The following is an 18986-nucleotide window of genomic DNA, read 5'->3' on the forward strand; positions in this document are numbered from 1 at the left end:
ACAGTAAAAGACAGGGAAGTCTGGTGTGCTGCAGTTCATGGGGTAGCAAAGAGCTGGACACGACTTAGTGACTGAACAACAACAATCAGATATATAGTTACATCTCCCAGTCAAGAGGGTTTTCTGTGTTGCTCAGTGGCACAGTCCTCCCAGGTCACCAGAGCCAGATGCCCCTGGAGTGTCTTCCATGTGAGCTGTGCGTGCCCTCCTTGGGCCATGCTCACTGCAGGTCCACTGTGGGTGGGACCAGTTCCCAGTGTGACTAGCTGTGAGGCCCAGTTGCAACTGCTGCAAGTATACTGTTGTACAGAACTGATCCCCCAGGCGGGGGTTGCTTAGGAGGGGCACTGGGGCCGTCCAAATCCACTGCTATATGGAACAGGTTAGGAGTCACGTTGGAGAATCTAGCCATGGTGGATGGATGAGCAGGACTGACCCTCAGGAACACTGGGGCAGGGCATATGGTGTTGGTTAGGTTGACTGAGAGTGATAGAAATGGTGTCTGCCAGCACCTGCCCAGCTAGGTGGAAGGACAGTTTAGGAAAAAAAAAAAAAAAAGCTGCACCTACCAGTACTTCCATTCCCAAAGAAAGTTCCACCAGATCCCTGCCCTTCCAGAACACACCCTAATACTAGTCAATGAATCTTCTCTTATGACCTAGCTGTTTTTCAAGCTACTGCCTCTTCCCTGGGACTCAGAATCAGTGAGTTTGTGTGAGAGCTCTTCAAGAGGAGGGTCTCGATATTCCACAGCCTTCTGGATTTCCCAGATATAAGCCCTGCTGGTTTTCAAAGCCAGATGTCATGTGGCTCTTCTACCCATTCAGGTCCCCCAGGCTTGGGAGCCTTCCATGGGGCTCAGGCCCCTTACTCCTCAAGGGGGACCTCTGTTGGGACAGTACTCCCCACTTGTGGGTTACCGCACAGGGCGTGTGGGTTCTAACTAGACTGCATCTCTGCCCCTCCTACCCATCTCAATGTGGCCTACTCTTTATATCCTTAATTGTAGAAAATCTGTTCTGCTAGTCATTACGTGACTTTCAGAGATAGTTATTCTATATGTAGCTGTAGTTTTAGCGTGTCTATGGGAGGAGGTGAGCTCAGGGTCTTCCTACTCCACCATCTGGATCCAGACTCTCTATAATCTCTCTATTTTAAAACCTGCTAATTAGCCAATTTAATTCCATCTGCTTCCCCTTTACCATGTAATATAACATATTTCAGGTTCTGTGAATTAGGCTGGATCTTTGGAAGGTCATTATTCTGCCCACTACACAACCCTCTTTGTCTTTAGTACCAGCTACTATAAATAAATAAATGTGGATTCTTTTTATGTCTATCATATAATAACTATTATCTTGTTTCTCATTCTGAACTGTAATTGTTAAGAAATTCAAACCCAGATATAAAACTCAGATGTACTAATTAGTTCATTTCAAATGTCTGGCAATTTTACTGCTCTGGTTCCTTTTAGATGTATTGAGTCTATAAATTATTAAATTATATATTGCCTTTCACTTTCAGGAAACACTTTTGTTGTATCTGCTCAAATTCTAATGACTCGATAACCCCCACCATCCATAGATCCAGAGCCACCATTTTCATACGACATGGGGCCTGCAACAGTTGGCTGAAACTGGACTGGGTGTCTAATATTTGGAATAATCACAGTCCCTTCCTTGGGAATTTAGGGAGCACCTGTCTTTTCTGTGGCTCATAATATACCATTTATGCTTAGAAGTTGTGCATGGCATTCTTCCACTCATCCCATGGTTTGCTTAGCAGAGAAAGTTGGTCATCAGGAAAAATGAGTAAAAATAAATTAAGGCTAATGAGCAGAAAGAAGTAGACAGACATTAAGAAAACAATCCCTGTGGTCTCAATGGCCTTAAATATCTGATTCTGATTTTTCCAAACACCCAGTCTTTGCCTTTGTCTCCATGAGGCACTCTTTCATTAATATGATAAATTTCTTAGGTTGTTTTCTGTTCTTTATAACTAAAATCACCATCTCCTACTACTATGAAAGTGTGGAAAACTTGTTGGCCCCCATAGATTACAAAGCAACAGTGCTATCCCCAAGGACTTCCTTGGTGGTCCAGTGGCTAAGACACTGAGCCCCCAGTGCAAGGTGGGGGCTGGGTTCAATCCCTGGTCAGGGGACTGGATTCCACATGGTGCAACAGGAATTCACATGCTGCAGCTGAGAGTTCACGAGCTGCCTCTAAATATCCCACATGCCATAATGAAGATTAAAGACCTGGAGCAATCACATAAATAATTTTTTAAAATAAATAAATCATTTTAAAACAAAAAAATAATGCTATCTCCAGAAGCTTACTCACTCTGAAAACCATACAATGCAGGATGTTGGGTGTATATAATATATTCTCACTTGATGCCAGGTTACATTATTAACCACAAAGAGTAGCAAAAAAAATGCATACATTTATATCACAATTAAAAAGCAGCTTCTTTGTACCTCTTTCTCTCCTACCCTCTGGGTTGCAAGTCTCCACTCAACTCCATCCGTAGGATGGAGCTGAAAGGAAGATCGTAGCACATCACCAGCTTTAACTTCTGGAATCTTTGCTGTGACTGGCGCTGTCACAGAAGCACTGTCCTTCAGCACCATCATTCCTTTATTCACAACTTTGTACTACACATGCACACATCTGTCTCCACTGGAAAACCCAAAGTTTTCCAATGTACATTTAAAGTCAAGTACCAGCTTTTACTCAAATTCGAAAAACTCCCATGACAATTTTGTACTTATAAAGCAACAAATAGAAAACTTATTTTGGAGGAAAACCTTACAGTAAAGGAGAGGCATCATAATTTCTTAAGCTATTAATGTAACATGAAGGACAAAAAAGAGTGAAATCATGTATGACAGCAACTTTACCTGAAACTTCTCAAAACCTCCTTGTGGGAGTTTCCAAGACAAATATATTGTGTTTTCTTCCTGCCCCAGAATCAGTAAATCTGATGGTGGGTCTGGATCTAGGACAAGGAAATAAAATAGGACAATAAATCTTAAAAACAAAGAAACAAGCAAACATTTCTATCATCATGTTATCTACACTGGACTGATAACCTTGACCCTCACGCTATGGAAAAGAGGCAGGGTAATCAGGTTTTTCTAATCAGGTTTAGCACCATGTGAGAGTCTCAGTCTCCTCATCTCTACAATGGTGGAAGAGGAAAAAATTTTCTAGAAAGCCTTTTTTCACAATAAAATTATATGGATTTCATATTTATTTTTCTCATAGCAGAATTCAGTATGAAATTATTAGAAGTGAGATTTTTAACTGAGAATTTTATGCACTGCATAAATTAAGAGCTATATCTAACCCCCTTAAGTTTCCAAACTCCTTTTTCCTTTAAACATTTTATCTGAGGAGGTTCTAGAAACTTATTTTTCAAATCAGTAGTATATCCCTACTTCTAATTTATATTTCAAACTGAAGTGTGGCATTTCTTTCCTTAACTGGAAGAAATATAATGCTAAAATTTTATTGGAATAATCTCATCTCTAAAATTCAAATTTTATAGGAATTCTTTTTATTACTTATAGATTTAAGTTTATATGAATTCAATCAGTGGTAAATTTAAACCTGTGTCACTGATTGACAGTCCTTTTTACTCTATTTTTCTTTTATGCATATTCCCTTTCAGCTGGAATTATTAATAACTGCTTACCATCCCCCCATATTCCCGTGATATATCTAGGTTTATTTCATATCATTATTAATACCCCATCTGCTTCCAAATGGATTTGAGGTGGCTTGCAAAAAATGAGAGGCATAAAAAGACCAAAAAATATTAATTGACAGTGAAAGACAAAAGTCAAATTGTAAAGTGGAGAGAGTGCAGGGATGGGGAGAAGGTTGCCAGATTTGTTTGGGAAAACATAGCCAAAGCAAAAACCTCTTAAAACGCAGAATGTACTGTTAATCCCAGGGTAGAAACAACGAGCTTGAGGTCCAAGTAGAATCGTGATACAAAGCCAAAGAGCCAAGAATGGGAGAGTCAGAGTCCTTCCTATGTCATAGTGGCCTTTCCACTAAAGCAGAATGGTTACAAGGACAGGATGTGATGTCAGGGAAATGTGGGTTTGAAGCTCTATCATCCTATAAAAGCTACTGAAATTCTCTAAACCTCAGTTTCCTCATCTGTAAAAAAAAAAAAAAAAAAAATGCATCTCAACATGACTGGTAGAATGAAGGTTGTGAAGGTCGTGATGGAGAACTAGGTGACAAATAGCACAGAAACTGCTTAGCAAAGCTCCTGACAAAGAACAAGCACTCTGTGATAACCAGAGTGATGCCACGGATGCCAATGGCAATGATGACAGTAACAATGATAATAACACAAACAAATCTAAGCAGTGATCTAAGATGCTTTCCCTGAGACAAAACGATACAAGGCTTTTTTAAAAAATGCCTTTTTCCATCTATTTCTGATGTTTTAGGATGATCTTTGTGAGAGGCAGCAGAGTGTCATCTCAGTCTGAGACTTAGATACCTGGGTTAAATCTCACACACCTGAGCCTTAACCTACAGTTTAGGTCACCCAGGGAGATTAAACACAGTGGTGGAGAGATCTGACAGAATGTTGTCCACTGGAGAAGGAAATGGCAAACCACTTCAGTATTCTTGCCTTGAGAACCCATGAACAGTATGAAAAGGCAAAATGATAGGATACTGAAAGAGGAACTTCTCAGATCAGTAGGGGCCCAATATGCTACTAGAGATCAGTGGAGAAATAACTCCAGAAAGAATGAAGGAATGGAGCCAAAGCAAAAAGAATACCCAGCTGTGGATGTGACTGGTGATAGAAGCAAGGTCCGATGCTATAAAGAGCAATATTGCATAGGAACCTGGAATGTCAGGTCCATGAATCAAGGCAAATTGGAAGTGGTCAAACAAGAGATGGCAAGAGTGAATGTCGACATTCTAGGAATCAGCGAATTAAAATGGACTAGAATGGGTGAATTTAACTCAGATGACCATTATATCTACTACTGCGGGCAGGAATCCCTTAGAAAATGGAGTAGCGATCATGGTCAACAAAAGAGTCCGAAATGCAGTACTTGGATGCAATCTCAAAAAAGACAGAATGATCTCTGTTCGTTTCCAAGGCAAACCATTCAGTATCACAGTAATCCAAATCTATGCCCCAACTGTAATGCTGAAGAAGCTGAAGTTGAACGGTTCTATGAAGACCTACAAGACCTTTTAGAACTAACACCCATAAAAGATGTCCTTTTCATTATAGGGGACTGGAGTGAAAAAGTAGGAAGTCAAGAAACACCTGGAGTAACAGGCCAATTTGGCCTTGGAATACGGAATGAAGCAGGGCAAAGACTAATAGAGTTTTGCCAAGAAAATGCATTGGTCATAGCAAACACCCTCTTCCAACAACACAAGAGAAGACTCTACACGTGGACATCACCAGATGGTCAACACCAAAATCAGACTGATTATATTCTGGCAGCCAAAGATGGAGAAGCTCTATACAGTCAACAAAAACAAGACCAGGAGCTGACTGTGGCTCAGATCATGAACCCCTTATTACCAAATTCAGACTTAAATTGAAGAAAGTAGGGGAAACCACTAGACTATTCAGGTATGACCTAAATCAAATCCCTTATGATTATACAGTGGAAGTGAGAAATAGATTTAAGGGTCTAGATCTGATAGATAGAGTGCCTGATGAACTATGGACTGAGGTTCGTGACATTGTACAGGAGACAGGGATAAAGACCATCCCCGTGGAAAACAAATGCAAAAAAGCAAAATGGCTGTCTGGGGAGGCCTTACAAATAGCTGTGAAAAGAAGAGAAGTGAAAAGCAAAGGAGAAAAGGAAAGATATAAGCATCTGAATGCAGAGTTCCAAAAAATAGCAAGAAGAGATAAGAAAGCCTTCCTCAGCGATCAATGCAAAGAAATAGAGGAAAGCAACAGAATGGGAAAGACTAGAGATCTCTTCAAGAAAATTAGAGATACCAAGGGAACATTTCATGCAAAGATGGGCTCGATAAAGGACAGAAATGGTATGGACCTAACAGAAGCGGAAGATATCAAGAAGAGGTGGCAAGAATACACTGAAGAACTGTACAAAAAAGATCTTCACAACCCAGATAATCACAATGGTGTGATCACTGACCTAGAGCCAGACATCCTGGAATGTGAAGTCAAGTGGGCCTTAGAAAGCATCACTACGAACAAAGCTAGTGGAGGTGATGGAATTCCAGTTGAGGTATTTCAAGTCCTGAAAGATGATGCTGTGAAAGTGCTGCACTCAATATGCCAGCAAATTTGGAAAACTCAGCAGTGGCCACAGGACTGGAAAAGGTCAGTTTTCATTCCAATCCCAAAGAAAGGCAATGCCAAAGAATGCTCAAACTACCGCACAATTGCACTCATCTCACACGCTAGTAAAGTAATGCTCAAAACTCTGCAAGTCAGGCTTTAGCAATACGTGAACCGTGAACTTCCTGATGTTCAAGCTGGTTTTAGAAAAGGCAGAGGATCAGATCAGATCAGATCAATCGCTCAGTCGTGTCCGACTCTTTGTGACCCCATGTATCGCAGCACGCCAGGCCTCCCTGTCCATCACCAACTCCCAGAGTTCACTCAGACTCACGTCCATCGAGTCAGTGATGCCATCCAGCCATCTCATCCTCTGTCATCCCCTTCTCCTCCTGCCCCCGATCCCTCCCAGCATCAGAGTCTTTTCCAATGAGTCAACTCTTCGCATGAGGTGGCCAAAGTACTGGAGTTTCAACTTTAGCATCATTCCTTCCAAAGAAATCGCAGGGCTGATGCCCTTCAGAATGGACTGGTTGGATCTCCTTGCAGTCCAAGGGACTCTCAAGAGTCTTCTCCAACACCGCAGAGGAACCAGAGATCAAATTGCCAACATCTGCTGGATCATGGAAAACGCAAGAGAGTTCCAGAAAAACATCTATTTCTGCTTGATTGACTATGCCAAAGCCTTTTACTGTGTGGATCACAATAAACTGTGGAAAATTCTGAAAGAGATGGGAATACCAGACCACCTGACCTGCCTCTTGAGAAATCTGTATGCAGGTCAGGAAGCAACAATTAGAACTGGACATGGAACAACAGACCAGTTCCAAATAGGAAAAGGAGTACCTCAAGGCTGTATATTGTCACCCTGCTTATTTAACTTATATGCAGAGTAAATCATGAGAAAAACCGGGCTGAAAGAAGCACAAGCTGGAATCAAGATTGTCAGGAGAAATATCAATAACCTCATATATGCAGATGACACCACCCTTATGACAGAAAGTGAAGAGGAACTAAAAAGTCTCTTGATAAAAGTGAAAGAGGAGAGTGAAAAAGTTGGCTTAAAGCTCAACATTCAGAAAACGAAGATCATGGCATCCGGTCCCATCACTTCATGGGAAATAGATGGGGCAACAGTGGAAACAGTGTCAGACTTTATTTTCTGGGGCTCCAGAATCACTGCAGATGGTGATTGCAGCCATGAAATTAAAAGACGCTTACTCCTTGGAAGGAAAGTTATGACCAACCTAGATAGCATATTCAAAAGCAGAGACATTACTTTGCCAACAAAAGTCCATCTAGTCAAGGCTATGGTTTTTCCTGTGGTCATGTATGGATGTGAGAGTTCGACTGTGAAGAAAGCTGAGCGCCGAAGAATTGATGCTTTTGAACTGTGGTGTTGGAGAAGACTCTTGAGAGTCCCTTGGACTGCAAGGAGATCCAACCAGTCCATTCTGAAGGAGATCAGCCCTGGGATTTCTTTGGAAGGAATGATGCTAAAGCTGAAACTCCAGTACTTTGGCCACCTCATGCGAAGAGTTGACTCATTGGAAAAGACTCTGATGCTGGGAGGGATTGGGGGCAGGAGGAGAAGGGGACGACAGAGGATGAGATGGCTGGATGGCATCACTGACTCGATGGACGTGAGTCTGAGTGAACTCTGGGAGTTGGTGATGGACAGGGAGGCCTGGCGTGCTGCAATTCATGGGGTCGCAAAGAGTCAGATACGACTGAGCGACTGAACTGAACTTAAGCACCTGGGCTTCCCAGGTAGCACTAGTGGTAAAGAACCCGCCTACCAATTCAGGTTAGATGTAAGACATGCCGGTTCGATCCCTGGGTCAGGAAGATGCCCTGGAGAAGGGAAGGGCACTCCGTGCCAGGATTCTTGCCTAGAGAATCCCATGGACAAGGAAACTGTGGCTAGGGCTCACAGGGTCGCATAGAGCCAGACACGACTGAAGCGACTCAGCACAGCCACCATGCTGGGGTACGACAGTGCTCAGACTTTTTCAGTTTATTTTCCAGAATTGTGTTGACTGTGGCTGCATTTTCCAGTGTTTTCTCTTCCTCCACACTGCAAACCCTGATACGAAGCCTCGTTTCACACTTGGGGCATGGGTACTTGAGCACACATTTGTGTGACTGTGACCCACAAGTAACTGGGTGCTTTGGAACATCCGCGTGTGTTCAGGGCAGGCAGACGTGTAAGCCATGCTAACAAGGTCAGAGGATGCAAACTGAACCCAATAAACGCAATTGAAAAGACAACACCATCTATTTTTTCTAGTCTCAGAGTTTCATTTTTCATAAAATATTAATAGATATAGTCAAAATATTAGAAAAATATTAAGTAGTTCATGATGACAATACCTTAGGGTTTTAGAGTACTCTGAACTTTTCACAAAAAGCTTTGCATTTGATTTTAGTAACAAGAGTTTATACCCAGGCAGGAATAATTATTCTCATTGTTTAGGTGAGAACTTCATAGTTTTGCCCAAGGTCACAATAAATGACAGAGGAAGGACTATAATTCAGGCCTTCTCCAAGTGAAATGCCCCATTTCTTCAAGCCATAGTGTCATAAACCACTTCTATTTTCATTGATGGTTAACTAGATATTGGGGTTTCCCAGGTGGTGCCAGTGGTAAAGAATCTGTCTGCCAATATAGAAGATGCAAGAGCCATAGGTTTGATTCCTGGATTGGGAAGACCCTCTGGAGAAGGAAATGGCAACCCACTCCAGTATTCTTGCCTGAAAAATGCCATGGACAGGAGCCTGGTGGGCTGCAGCCCATGGAGTCGCAGAGTCAGACACAACTGAGCCTGCACACACACACAACTAGTTATTGACTTTAAACACAACAATTTCCCTTCTTTTCTCTTAACCCATGAAAAGTTAATCAAATATAAAATGGACTTACAAGTGCTAACCATGAGGACAGTAGGCTGGCTTCTCTTCAGTCCCTTAGTAGCTACAATGCTAATTAAAAAATCAGTCCCCGGAGAAAGTCTGTTAAATGTGAATGTCCTACACATTAAAGAAAAATCACGCATTAAGATATTTAGCTCAGAAACATTTGGAATTTTATGTATTTTTTAAAAATTTTCTATTACGGACACAATTTTCTATGCTTAAACATGAATGGCTATTTGGAAATCATAGCTTCTTAAGCGGAGAAATTTAAGTCAAAAAGTGTATATGTCATGCATACAAGCATGATGATATCCTGAATTAATTCATTACTATCTATCCACATACATAATTTGGCACTGTACATCAGATTTAGTTATTCTAATTACACTACAGTCCAAAAAGTTGTCCTGAAAACTCATAAATTCTATTTATACTACGCTACTAAAACAACTTTCTAAAAGCACATATAAAATGTTAATTTTGTGTTTCATGTAACTTAACATGATATGTTTTAATCTTTTTAATGTTTTCATACCTTTTTGTGGAAGGCAGGATTTCTTCTTTCATTAAGCTTTCACTGGATATTGAAACAACATATCCATCCAGAAGACTTCTGGCTGGAGCCCAACTAATGGTTACTGCATTTGCATTCCTACTATGATTCAGAAGTTCAACAGCACTGGGGGCTATATCATTTAAAACATACACATAAAATAACATTTTCTACCATACAAAGCACCGATTTTAAAACTGCTTTGGACTTCTTTGACTCTGCAAACTTTGAGGGTAACCAAGATATATTCCTTTTATTCCTCCTGGTAGATATGAGAAGTTAAAAGTCAAGAGAGTGCAAAAAAAAAAAACCAGCAAGAATCATTTAAACTTTGAAACAGAACTTATGTGTACGCCAGCAGAGTTGCATTCAGCATTTACCCTGCCTCTGTAATGTAGAAAGAGGTGGTATCTTGGTTTAGTGTAACCGCCCACCTCAGAAATGCTTATAAAGATTTTCAAGGCATCATTCTAGTTAAATACCAAATAGTAACAAGGTCAGCCAATAGGAAAGTTCATTGCCATCTAAATATGAAATACTTCCCTTAATTTTCTGAAGAAAAATGTTAATATAGTATATATGTTTTATTTCTCCTTTAAAATTCTTCCATGTATGGGAAAGTGAAAAAACTGCCAAGATATTCTCTCTCATGTCTGCTCTTTATTATTACAATAAAAGAACACCAGATGTGACCAGTTTCTAAACACATAAATCAGTCTTCCCATGCCATCAGTGTCAAGAATAACTAAAATAGTTATTTTAGTTGAACAGTTGACAATTTTACTTAACCTAGACTTGAAAATGTACACATTTTGCATACACCCTTTCCAATTATCCTTTATTTCATTTGACTACCATGGAATAAGTCACCATCTGCCATTGGGAATAAGTTGCTAACACTGGGGAAATGGCACACTCCATTGTCTGTTTAACTGAACAGTGGAAACATTAAATCACAAAGGGAGACTCTGGCCAGAACCCCGGCAGTTAGCAACTCTATTGTCTGGAAATACACATAACAAAAGAGGCTGTGTTAATTCATACAAGGGGAAGTAGAAAAAGAGACAAGAGGCAATACTGCCTGCCCATAAAGAAAATTTGTAAAGAATGAACTGTTTACTAATTCTTCTCTATAAGAACCAAATGAATATTTGAACATTGAAACTTATAAAATGAAGTCAATGAAACCTGGCTAAATAAATTTTTTTTTAAAAAAAGAAAATATATAAAACAAAGCATTTTTATGGAATCCTTCTGATTATATTAATAAATTATTTTTGAAAAGTGGAAATGTTTTAAAAAATTGAACATTAAAATAATATCAAAACTGCTTACACAAGCTGTACCTGTCTGTATTTCTTTTATGTAGGGAGAACTGTCTTGAAAACCTTCTTTTTCAGTGCGAATTGAAAAGGTGTACACCGTGGCAGGATCCAGGTTAGAGAAAATTGCAGCTTCTTGAGATACCTTCTGGACCTGACAATCCAAAAGAATAACTTACCAAGTGCTCATTTAAGAAACATTCCACAATCAAACACAAGCAAAAAAGAGAAAAGATTGGGGGTTATTTAATTTTACCATCCAACATGTTGTTGTCGTGTCTGACTCTGTGACCTCATGGACCGTAGCATGCCAGACCATCTGATCTGATGGAAGCATGAGTAATCTTGGTTTCAGCATGAAAGTTTAGTTCCTCTGAGAGTCCCTTATAACGTACCATGAAAGCAGCAGCACAGTTTACGCATGTGATTTCATAACGCTGAAAATTCCCATCAGCCCGATTCCAGAGGATTTCAATGGAAGAGTCCGTAACTTTGCCCTCATGGAGATTTGATGGTGCTTCCAGACCTACGCAAAACACATAAAACACTAAATTGCTCCTGGATGTTTTTTAACCAGCGTTTTCTTTTATTTGTCCCTTCAAAGACAGTAAAAAGCACAGCACACAAAAAAAGGACAATGTAGTTTATTAATGAATTATCTCTATCCTAATTAAAAACAGTTGTCTATACATTTAATAGCTTATAAAATATGATACTCAATTGTACTCATAGTCACTGGAAACACCATTACATGCAGCTCACTCTGATGCTACAGCAAAAACCAGGTGAGAGCAAATTCATAGGAGCAAATGCACAATATTCAAAGGAGGAAAATGAAATTAAAGCTTTCTAAAACTACTAAAACACAACAGACACAGAAATATGAAGGCTAGACAAAGAAGTAAAAGAATTCCTTTGTACCAAATATTGGCTGAAGTTAAAAACAAATTTTATCTGATGAGTTTTAGTGTTTCATTTTCCCAATTTAAAGATTTCATCCAGCATAAAGGAAAATTATTATTTTTAAAAAACTGAAAAATGTCAGCTTTAGAGTATTGTCTTATATACTGGTATTTCTGCTACTGATACAATGATATTGATATAGTTAGAGGATCAAGTATTACTTATTTTTAAAGACAAGAACTGTAAAACAGAATGTTGCCCACAATGATTCATAATATAAGAGGCAGAGAATATAAATATTAAAAGTACATAAAAATTACAAGCAAAAGTAAAACATAAACATATATCTGACCCGATTATAGATATGTTAAAATGCTATTAGAATACATGACTTATGACATCAGTTTAAGATTACTTTGTGGAAAAATTGAGTTTAAACAATAATGGAAGGGCTACAATTTGGGGGGAAAGATACATAATACAATATAGTATAATAACATATGTGAAGATGTGTAATCAGGAAAAGCAAATCATTAAGAACCTTGACACTTATTTACATTTATGGTCAGAAATATGATTTTAGGACACCATGCAATTTTTGTCTGGCATTTATTACTGCTTGCCATCAATTTCTACATCAAGTGGACGCATGTGTGTGCTCAGTCATGTCCAACTCTTTGTGACCTTATGAACCATAGCCCACCAGGCTCCTCTCTCCATGGGATTTTCCAGATAAGAATACTGGAGTGGGTTGCCATTTGCTCTTCCAGGGGATCTTCCCCACCCAGAGATCAAACCTGTGTCTCCTGTATCAGCAGATGGAATCTTTACCACTGAGCCACCGTGGAAGCCCTGGAGGAAAGGGACCCACATACACTGTCCATGGGAAAATACATTGGCACAGTCACTATAAAGAACAGTCTCTGAAAGCCAAAAAAAAAAACCACTGAAGAATGCTAAGCCTAGGATGTGACATTCCTACACCTGGGTCTATATCCCAGCAAAACCATAGTTGAAAAAGACACATTAACCCCAACTTTTACTACAGCACTACTTACGATAGCCAACACACAGAACCAGCAAAGTGCCCACCAACCCACTCGAGCTCAGAGAAGCTGTGGTGTGGACTACTACTCAGCCACAAAAAACACATGAAATTATGCCACTGGTAGCCACAGGGATGGACCTTGGAGGATGACACTAAGTGAAGTCAGCCACATCGGAAGGCATACGATGTTCCGTCTAGGCAAATGGAAAAGGAGATACAAATAAACTAATTTCAAGATTCTGAGAATTCAACATAGGATTCAAAAAAAGTAAAGGGCCAGGGATGAATTAGGAGGTCAGGACTAACATCTGGAGGTCCCCAGTGGCTCAGTGGTAAAGAATCCAAGTACCAAAGCAGGAGATGTGGGTTCGTTCCCTGGGTTGGGAAGATCCCCTGAAGGAAGGCATGGCAACTCATTCCAGTATTCTTGCCTGGAAAATTCCATGGACAGAGGAGCCTGGAGGGCTATAGCCACAGGATCGCAGAGTTGGACACGGCTGAAGCAGGTGAGCATGCATACACACACACGCACAACTAACACGTACATGGAAATCTGTAACTGTAACAGATAATCCACAAGGATTATCGTCTTTCCTTCTATCCTCCCAAGGACCTGATGTTCAGCACAGGAAACTCTGCTCGACCTTCTGCAATAACCTCTATGGCAACAGAATCCAAAAGAATAGGTCTGGTGTTTGTATGTATTCATACACATGAACTGACCCAGTTCACACACCATAACTGAACCAGGCGGTTGTACACTAACAAGAAGCACATTAGAAATGAACTATACTCCAACACCATCAGCCTGAAATTAAAGAAAAGGAAAAGAAAAAAAAGCCATGCCTAGTTTATCCCCTCTGACCTCCCTGACTTGGGCTGCTATCCTATATGCTGGAGCCTGAGCAGGCTTGGGTCCCAAGACTGGACTGGGGGAGGTCAAGACAGTCAGTCAGGGTGTCTTTAATTCAGTCTTCTTTTAAACCTGGATGATTTTCTCTGGCTGGGACCAGAGTCCATAGCACACCCAAAGGATGGTGGCCTGACACTCTGGCCTTGGGGACCTTGGAAAAGTCACCCAGCCTCTACATCTCTTGGTGCTTGGGTTCCCAGTTCAAGCTTCCTTCCTGAGAGTGCAGCCTCCTAAAGCTCAGGCAGCTAAGCATCCTCTGCAGGGTGATGTGGTCCGGGTTGGGATTAGTCCGGATAAGGGTTTGAAGCTTTAGAAGAAGGAAGTAGTGAGTCACAAGCCCTTGGGTGTTGGCTCTAATTTACAGCCCAGGACTTTCCCCGGGGCTCTGCCGTCGCCGTGTGGGCACTCTCTGTAACTACAACTTGACAACAAGTGCTTACTGGACCCTCCAATCCCTGGAGGCTCAGATGATAAACAATCTGGCTGCAAATCAGGAGACCAAGAGTGTGATCCCTTGGTTGGGAAGATCCCCTGGAGAAGGGAACAACAGCCCACTCCAGTATTCTTGCCTGGAGAATTTCACGGACGGGGAGCCTGGCAGGCTACACTCCATAGGGTTGCAAAGAGCTGGACATGACTAAACTATGGGAGTTGGTGATGAACAGGGAGGCTGGGCGTGCTGCAATTCATGGGGTCACAAAGAGTCGGACACGACTGAGCGACTGAACTGAACTCAAGAGACTAACACTTCCACTTCCAATTTACGGGGCCTGGGTGGCTGCTAATGACAGCTGCCCTCAGGAAATGTCCTGGGGCAGATATTACAGAAATAAATTCCAAACGCTACCAACTTTTACAAAGCCAATCGCAACAGGTAAAAGTTCCTCACTCCATTTAAGGAAAAAAGAAAAACAACCCAAACTACCAAAGGACAAGATGCTCAGCATTCCTAATTATTACAGGAATGCCAATCAAAATTACAATGAGAAATCAAATCCCACCAGTCAGAATAGCCATCCTCATAAGTCTACAAACAATAAAGGAAGGAGAAAGCCTGGAGGAAAGGGAACCCACATACACTGTTGGTGGGTATATATATTGGCACAGTCACTATAAAAGACAGTCTCCAAATGCCAGAAAAAAAGAAAGAAAAAAAAAAAAAAACAAGAGAGCTAAGCCTAGAATTTGACATTCCCACACCTGGGCCTATATCCCAAGAAAACCATAATTCAGTAAGACACATGCACCCCAACGTTCATTGCAGGCTACTTACAACAGCCAAAACACAGAACCAGCAAAATGCCCCCCACCCCATTCAAGCTCAGAGAAGATGTGGTGTGTGCATACAGTGGACTGTTACTCAGCCACAAAAACACATGAACTTATGCCACTGGTAGCCACAGGGATGGACCTCGGAGGATGACACTAAGGGAAGTCAGCCACACAGAGGAAAACAATAGCATATGATGTCCCCTCTAGGCAAAACAAAAACAGATACATATGAACTAATTTATAATACAAAAAGAAACTCTGAGAATTCAAACATAAAGTTCAAAAGAAAAAAGAAAAAAACGGAAGGGCCAAGAATGAATTAGGTGTGTGTGGACTAACATATACGCAGAAATCTGTATCTGTAATATATAATCCATGAGGATTATTTTTGTTCCTTCCACCCATCCATCATCCATCCATCCACAAAGAACTAATGTTCAGCACTTGGCACTTTGCTCAAGCTTCTGCAATAACTTCCAAGGCAAAAGAATCCAAAAGAGAATAGCTATGCTATACCCATACGTATCATCACTGAACCAGGAGACTATACACTGAAAACAAGCACAATATTGTTCCAACATACTATCGGCACAAAGTTAAAGAAAAGGAAAAAAAGCCATGTTTATCCCTCCAACCTCCCTGAGCTGGGCTGCCATCCCATCCCTGGAGCCTGAGCAGGCTTGGGTCCCAAGATTAGACTATGGTGGGGTCAAATTTCAAGTATTCCAAATGTTCAAAATTAGTATGTATAGAATTTTTGAGTGACTTAAATCAAAATCAATGTGAATCTCAAAATGTAAAGTATTCGTATGTACACATATTATACATAATAATTTAAAATATTCAAAGAGATGAAGAAAATATACACTAGTTTTTTCTAGACAAATGGCAGCATGGGGAGTATACACTATAAAAGTGTACATTTATAATGTACACTTATCATGTGCTTTAAGAGACACCATCAGGGCTCCCAGACTCACAAAGTATGGTCTAGTTTTCATAATTCGCCCAAAAATTACTCACATTCCTCACTCTTGGATTAAGCCACTGAAAGTTCCAATTAATATGCACATGTGGTTTTTTGGTGATAGATAAGAAAAACTTTATGACTTCTCAATTTTAAACAAGGTTAGCTCTATCTGTATACTCGGCAATTACAGATCAGGCTCAGTAATGAGGTTTTTGCAATTGTTTTAAAGGACCTTTGAAATTGATTGCATTACAGTGAATACAGAGTACTAATTTGAAATGGCACACAAAAGCAAAATCGAGAAGCACCTTAGGCAACTCCTAAAATACTTACATGTTTTTACTGCAGGTACATAATATATATTACTTAATTTAGTCCCACTGATGGTAGAAACAAAGAAATTATATTCTGTGCCTGGGGTTAAATTGTCAACAATTATTTTGTTGTCTTGTTTCAAAAGCCTGGTTACGTTTGGGCCTCGGTCACTTGCAATATGTATGCCATCAAACACTCCAATATCAGGCATCTGAACAAATAAGGTTACAGAGGTACTATGGCTTTCATAAGGGATAACAATCTGAACTGGTTTGGGCTCTGAAAGATAAAAAGAGATATTTGTAATTAAAATTGTCTTAAAACTTTCATATTTGTCTAACATGTTCTAGAATTTGTGAAACAATTAAATGCTTATGTAGTCAACTTACATTTACTAGGCTAGCATTGGACAGAGAAACAAAGAGGACATTCTGACAGATCATATATACATATATATTGAAAGGGCCTAATTTTCATTTTTTTGATTCTCATTAATAGTCTAAAAAACATAAAAATCTGAGATCTACCTGTTTTTTACCTTATCTATTTATTAAGAAAATAATTTTGAAAACCTACATACCAGAAGGAATGCTCAAAGAAAGTAAATAAGGCCAGATTCCTGCTTTCATATAATTCTCAAACTCGGAACTTGTGTGTTCCTATGCACCTACAGATGATGCCTAAGTATACTATTCATTTGTGTGCTATGTGATTCATAGATTCAGTTTCATCCTTAGGATGGGGTTTGTCCAGTTCTAAAAGAATCACCCACATATAATGAAATTTGTCATTATTTAAAAAAAAAAATACGAGCAGATCCCTAACTAGAGTCCCGCATGGTTAGAGGGACATGAACAAAGGCTGTTGAGAACAGAGAGAGAATTCTAGCAGAAGTAACAACACTGGGGAGGGCTTTCCAGAGCCGAGGACAATGTTTTCTCTCTTACGGGACGGAACAAGTCTCCCGGAAGGAATGTGCAGGGCACAGGGAGGCAGTCAGGAGGGAATCCCAGACCAAAAGCAAAGCATCAGCAAGGCCTGGGAAAACGGCATCACCGTGTATCCAGGGAACACCAAGCTCTTCCAGCTCTTTACTACCAGGGTTAGTCACTAGTCCTTGGCAACTAGTTTCCAGTTACTAGTCTTTAGCAAGTCTCTTAGTCACGCTGTGCCTTGGCTTTTTCTAAACTGCTCAGGCACAGGCAGGCACTCAGGGTGGTTTCAAGCACGGGGTGTGTTTGAGCAACAGGGGGTGGGCAAGGTCCAAGGCTGATCACTGTCCACGAGAGGCTCTGCCTGCCATGCTCTGGTGAAAGCGACTCAGTCGTGTCCGACTCTTTGGGACCCCATGAACTATACAGTCCATGGAATTCTCCAGGCCAGAATACTGGAGTGGGTAGCCTTTCCCTCCTCCAGGGGATCTTCCCAACTCAGAGACTGAACCCAAGTCTCCCGCATTGCAGGCGGATTCTTTACCAGCTGAGCCACCTGGGAAGCCCATGCTCTGGGGGTCAGACTATTCTGTCCGCACAGGGATTTTGAGCAGATAGGAACGTGGTTCTGGCAAACATTTGGTGGAAGGATTCATTCACATTTTATTTTCTCCCTGATGTCTGTTAAAGAGCCTTATTGCGCTACTAGAGCAGATTAAAATTTTAGACAATTTCTATCCACATTTTTCCTCAGATCAATTTTAATTTCAATTCTATTTTTAGATTATTGGGATGCTGTCCAGTATATCCTTAGGTCTGTCTTTCTTCCAAACAGATATCTTCTCAAATATACATTCTAAAAAAGTTTTTGTTTTCCCTCTCCAGAGAATAAGTAGATGGCCTTCTCTGTTTTTTTGTTTTTTTTTTTTTTTTTTTTTTTGGTGACATGTGGTTTGAGGCCATGGAACTTGTTCTAAGTCACTGTTAAATATCTGACTTTACCCAGAGACAGTACTATCTAAAAGGATTTAAACACACATCTATAATTAGAAATATAGAACATAAAACCTGTGCACTATCTCCATCAATTCATTCAGCTGTAATAATAGAAGTTTCCTCTTCTGTTCTTGGAACATTTATCAGGAAATGTTCACTATACTAACCATAACACACTCCATATAGTATATTACTGGGTTTCAAGGCACTTTTACCATGTTTTTCTTTTTCCAGTTGTATTTACTTTTCTTCTGTCATTACTAACATCTTTGGTGGGTTTCCTCTCTAAATTCCATGCAGCTTGGAAAGCTCTCACAGTACGTAGGACTTTTCCAAGACTAGCATGATATCCCACAAGTATCCAGCCCATCTGAATCTATGGGCAATGATCTGTGAACACGTCTAAAGATACTTTGAACAGAAATTAAACATCTGGGGTTTGGAAATGACTGACTGATATACTCATGGAAACAATCACTTCCAGCTTCTTGGGTACTGAAAACATTTTCTAGGGAGGGTCAGTGCTTT

General features: G+C 40.3%; 1 protein-coding gene across 4 annotated transcripts in view; it reads right to left on the reverse strand.

Annotated features, from left to right (window-relative positions):
- The window catches only part of PTPRQ (protein tyrosine phosphatase receptor type Q), a 282762-nt gene extending 264457 nt beyond the window's left edge, over positions 1-18305 (reverse strand). For 3 of the 4 annotated variants that reach the window (XM_055586932.1, XM_055586934.1, XM_055586937.1), the window contains exons 1-6: positions 16549-18300; positions 11505-11635; positions 11134-11263; positions 9770-9920; positions 9242-9348; positions 2906-3003 (exon numbers count right to left, since the gene is read on the reverse strand). In XM_055586932.1, coding sequence (XP_055442907.1) covers positions 2906-3003; positions 9242-9348; positions 9770-9920; positions 11134-11263; positions 11505-11635; positions 16549-16873 — 942 coding nt within the window. In that variant the 5' untranslated portion in view covers positions 16874-18300. Of the gene's footprint in view, positions 1-2905; positions 3004-9241; positions 9349-9769; positions 9921-11133; positions 11264-11504; positions 11636-16548 lie in introns of all 4 variants that reach the window. The other variant, XM_055586942.1, reaches the window with a different exon arrangement.
- Positions 18306-18986: the final 681 nt, after the last annotated feature.

Source organism: Bubalus kerabau, chromosome 1, assembly GCF_029407905.1.
Source record: "Bubalus kerabau isolate K-KA32 ecotype Philippines breed swamp buffalo chromosome 1, PCC_UOA_SB_1v2, whole genome shotgun sequence".
In the NCBI taxonomy this organism is placed as follows: Eukaryota; Metazoa; Chordata; class Mammalia; order Artiodactyla; family Bovidae; genus Bubalus; species Bubalus kerabau.